We start from the raw sequence: 4,589 nt of genomic DNA, 5'->3' as shown, positions 1-4,589 counted from the left end.
TAACATATAAATCTTCCTAAGTGTTTTCCTAAGTGTTTGTGTGTGTGTGTGTGTGTGTGTGTATATATATATATGTATAAACATGCATACCTACATACACACACATACTGTATATACACACACACTTACATATATTTAAAGTAAATATGAAAAGTCAAAAAAATAATAAAGATAAAAAAGTATTAATAGAAAAACAAGAAATACAGAAGGTGTTTCTGTTCATGTAGCCATATTTACCTCAAGTAAACACAGCAAGTGACTCTTTGAAAAAAGAAAATGCAAAATGCTAATGTAATATAAAGCATCATAGCACATTTCACAGCACTTTTGTAATCTAATTCATCAGATGAAGTATGCACTCTGAGAGCTTTCAGAACACAGACAAAAAGCATCGTAGAGGTATGAAAAGACTGACAAACATTGGATGCATATAAATAACCTGAAATCACCTACAAAACAGTTTAAAAAAACCAAACAAAATGTCTTAACATAAAAAAACAGCATGGTTTGTGTGAGGGTTATGTAAAATTAGAAAACAACTCAGTATATAAACAATAGATATGTGGAAAGTTTCCAACATAACAGAAAAACAAACGTGTGGGTGTGTGTGTGTGTGTGTATGTGTGTACTGAGGTGAAAGACATGTTTGATGGATGCAGTTAGTGGTTTCTGCTATAATGTCATTCCACCCACATGCTCCAACAGAGAGACAGAGAGTGAGAGACAGATAATAAGAGAGACAGGAAAAAATTGCACGGTCAGAGACCATTGTTTTCTCAAGCCTATCCAAAAATAAAACAGCAACACTACAGACAAAGAGAGAGAGAGAGATTAGAACCCTTCTGACCCACGACTGTCCAAATATTGACGACTAGTACCCTGGAGCTGTCAGAAGAGCTGTTCCTATTTTTATTTTTAACATATATAGTGGCCACAGTATATGGACCTTCAAGTCACACTTAAAAATATGTGAATGTCTCTGCATTAATTATTCAACAATATTATTATTATTATTATTATTATTATAATATCTAATGCCTTTTGACATTTTAGGGTGCCATTTATTTTAAAGAAATAGTTAACACAAATTAAAATTTGCTGGACACACAAACACGTTTGTTTTTCTACTATTGTGGGAACCTTCCTTTGACTTCTATTGTTCACATACTAAGTTTCTTACAAACATGCAGCTTTTCACTTCATGTTGTGGATTATTGTGATGTTTTTATCAGTTGTTTGGACTCTCATTCTGACGGCACCCATTCACTGCAGAGAATCAATTGATGAGCAAGTGATGTAATGCTAAATTTCTACAAATCTGTTCCTATGAAGAAACTAACTCACCTACATCTTGGGTGGCCTGGGGGCGAGTACATTTTTGGATGAACATTCTGAACCGACTTCATATAGCCACTTTGAAATGAATAAAACATCAGCTGATTAAATCTCATTGAGTAAAAAATGATGACAAAAAGTGATGTTATGAAAGAGACAATATCTTGCAGCATTTGAGACTATGATACAGATATGGAGACTTGATTTGATATTTTATTAATATCTAATGCAGTGACATTCAAACATTTTAAGTCCATAATCAGCCTACTTTTGAGACTGCTGCAGGAAACCCCAGATGTTCTGGGATCTGGGATCTGCTCCTGGACTCTAAAACTCTGAGATTTGCCAAAGAAATGCAGCCAGTCTGAGTGCTGGAACACAGAGGTGGTCTTGTGACTGACAGAGGTCAAAGGTGAAAATATCTGATGCTGTTGTGTGCTGGGCTGATGGATTTCACCTCTAAACAATAACACAGACCATAGGTATAGTTCAACCAAAAAAAAAAAACAGCCATCATTTACTCACTCGGGTCTCGGATCAAATCTTTTTTCCATGAAACACAAAAGGAGATATTTTGTATGGAAAAGAGCGGTGTAAACAATGAAAGCACATGGCAACTACATAGTGCTCAAAAACCTTGTGCACTTTATTCCAAATCTTCTGCTGCAGCTTTGTGAGAGGAACAGACTGAAATTGTACTATAAACTACAAATCTTTCCCTCCACAGCAGCTCCCAAATCTCATTCAAACTTCAATTTTTAAACTTGGTATGTTGCATTCGGTTAAGGGCCACGAAAACAAATGGGTTCACTGACATCAAACTTGGTGCAAACAAAATGCAAATTCAAGATATATTGAATATCAACAAAATCATGAAAAAATATATAGATTTTTTTTTTTTAAACTCTAGACATGACCATTAAAACCTTTGACTTTTTACAGACATTAATGACTGATTATGGGTAATTTCACAAGATATATTTTACATTTAAAAACACAAGACATGATAAAAACACAGGAATTAACCCTATAAAGCCTACCGTATCGTATTTCTAAGACCTCTAAATAATCAACACGATCAACACTTTGCTGAAGAACCTGTTGAACACAATCTACTACATGCCTTCTGTCATCTGATTGATAGTTTATACTTTTTTTATCAAACTGAAGGCCTTTTAGTATCATTCTAATCACATCCACGTCATTCATTTCTTTTGTGTTGTAAAATCTCCACTGATTTTAATAAAATAAACAATTACTTTGATATTTTTAGTAATATTTCAAGATGAACACTTACTGGACTTAAGCAACTTCACGTTTACTTGATTATACATACACATATTTTTTAGAAAAATCTTGTTCAAAAGTTCAGTGAAGTTCACAGCCAAGCCAGCAGATGGCGAAAGAGCTCATTAGTTTCCCGTGGTCGAACGCTGCTGTAAAAGCAACATATATAGAATAAAAGTCCCCCATGAATTACAATATCAATATTATTTATGAACAAATGTAGTTACAAAATAACAAAAACCTTTGAGTTTAGAAGAAATAACCTTACTTTTGTTGAGGGAAATACATTTGTTTTATTGATAAAGAAATTAGTACAAACCCTGTACTAAAGAGGTGGAGAATCTATAGTTATATAATCTACAGTAGAAATTAAACAAATAATAACAATATAATAAAATAATGTCTTACATTCAGAACAGTATATATCTTGACAGAGATGTGATACTAGCCAACTAGTCAAGTAATTTTACATTAATCAAAAAAACTGCCCTATGTGTTATCGGCTGAGTAGATGTACAAAGACCGTTTACAAAACAACAGAAAACAGATGGAGAACATTAACAAAATGAAGATCATATCTTACTAAAATATAAATCTTTTAGTGAAAATGTGCAAATTGTTTCATCCAACACCAACATAATTTCTTCTACTTCATCAGCAATGAATGATATTTACAACTCAAAAATAGAGGCAGTACAGCAAAAAGCTGATAAAAATGTTTTTCTTGGCATTTATCCGACACCATGGCACACCCTAAGGCATAAAATATGTGTTTGATATCTGCGCTCCTGCAGTCCTCCGTCTGATATGGTCTGACAGAGTGAATGCAGTGGGGGGATCTCTAGAGCGTCAGCAGCAGCAGCAGCGGCAGCAGACAGCTGTAGATCAGAGCGGCTCGTACGGCGCCGGCCGAGCTCCTCATCATACACTCCACACGAGACCACGAGCCGTTGTTGGGCAGTGGTTCGATCCCCAGCGTCTTGCACAAAACATTATACACATCTACTGTTCGGATGGGACCGGCGCGGAAGTTCGTCTTGAAGTCTGAAAAAAATTAATAAAAACAAACCAAATCCAAATTTATTTTAATTAAATACTGAATATTAGGTTTTATATATATAGTTGTGCTCAAAATGATTCATACCTTTGATAAATATGATCAAAGAAGGCTGTGATCATCCACTTGATATTTCATAAAAAAAACAAAAAAACATCTAACCTTTAATTAAAGTAAAATAAAAAAAGTGAAAGTGGGGGGAAATCACATTATGAAATAAATATTTTTCTCTAATACAGTAAGAGGGCGTGTGTCTATATCGTCCTAATGCACGGTGAGGAGGAGAGTTTGAGTGGCTAAAGACTCTCAGGACCACAGCTGGAGAACTGCAGAAAATAGTTGTTTGGGAGGGTTTCAAGAAAAAACTAGAAAAGAAAACGCTCTCATCCAAAAACAAACTCCAGCATATTCTGTTGTCAGACACGACTGGAACTTTAAACAGGACTGAGTTCTATGGTCAGATGAAACTAAAAAAAATTGCTTTTTAGCAGCAAACACTCAAGATGGGTTTGGTGCACACAGGGATAAAAAAAGTACCCCATGTGTACAATGAAATATACTGCTGGATCTTTAATGTTGTGGGCCTATTTTTCTGCCGGAGATCCTGGACATCTTGTTCAGATACATGGCATAATGGATTCTATAAAATACCAACGGATAAAAATTTTTAAACTGACTGTCCATGCTAGAAATCTTATAATGGGCCATGGTTGGATCTTCCAACAGGACAATGATCCACAAACACAAAACAAAAATGGGTCACTGAGAACAAAACCAAGCTTCTGCCCTGACCAACCCAGTTCCCTGACCTGAACCCTATTGAAAATGAGTGTGATGAACTTAAGAGAAGAAGCACCAACATGCAGCTGGAAATCTGAAGGGTCTGGAGTGATTCTGGATGAAGGAATGG

At 35.2% G+C, this 4,589-nt stretch overlaps 1 protein-coding gene across 1 annotated transcript in view; it reads right to left on the bottom strand.

The window, feature by feature from the left end:
- Nucleotides 1-3,103: 3,103 nt before the first annotated feature.
- The window catches only part of LOC107716039 (ectonucleotide pyrophosphatase/phosphodiesterase family member 6-like), a 12,857-nt gene continuing 11,371 nt past the window's right edge, over nucleotides 3,104-4,589 (bottom strand). Inside the window, exon 8 of the mRNA XM_016522358.1 lies at nucleotides 3,104-3,666. Within this exon, the coding sequence (XP_016377844.1) occupies nucleotides 3,464-3,666 (203 nt within the window). The 3' untranslated portion in view covers nucleotides 3,104-3,463. The remainder of the gene's footprint in view (nucleotides 3,667-4,589) is intronic.

This window comes from Sinocyclocheilus rhinocerous, unplaced genomic scaffold, assembly GCF_001515625.1.
Source record: "Sinocyclocheilus rhinocerous isolate Xijiao unplaced genomic scaffold, SAMN03320098_v1.1 scaffold720, whole genome shotgun sequence".
Lineage (NCBI taxonomy): Eukaryota > Metazoa > Chordata > Actinopteri > Cypriniformes > Cyprinidae > Sinocyclocheilus > Sinocyclocheilus rhinocerous.
Note: the sequence above shows the minus strand (reverse complement) of the source record. Positions and strands in the feature narration are given on the sequence as shown.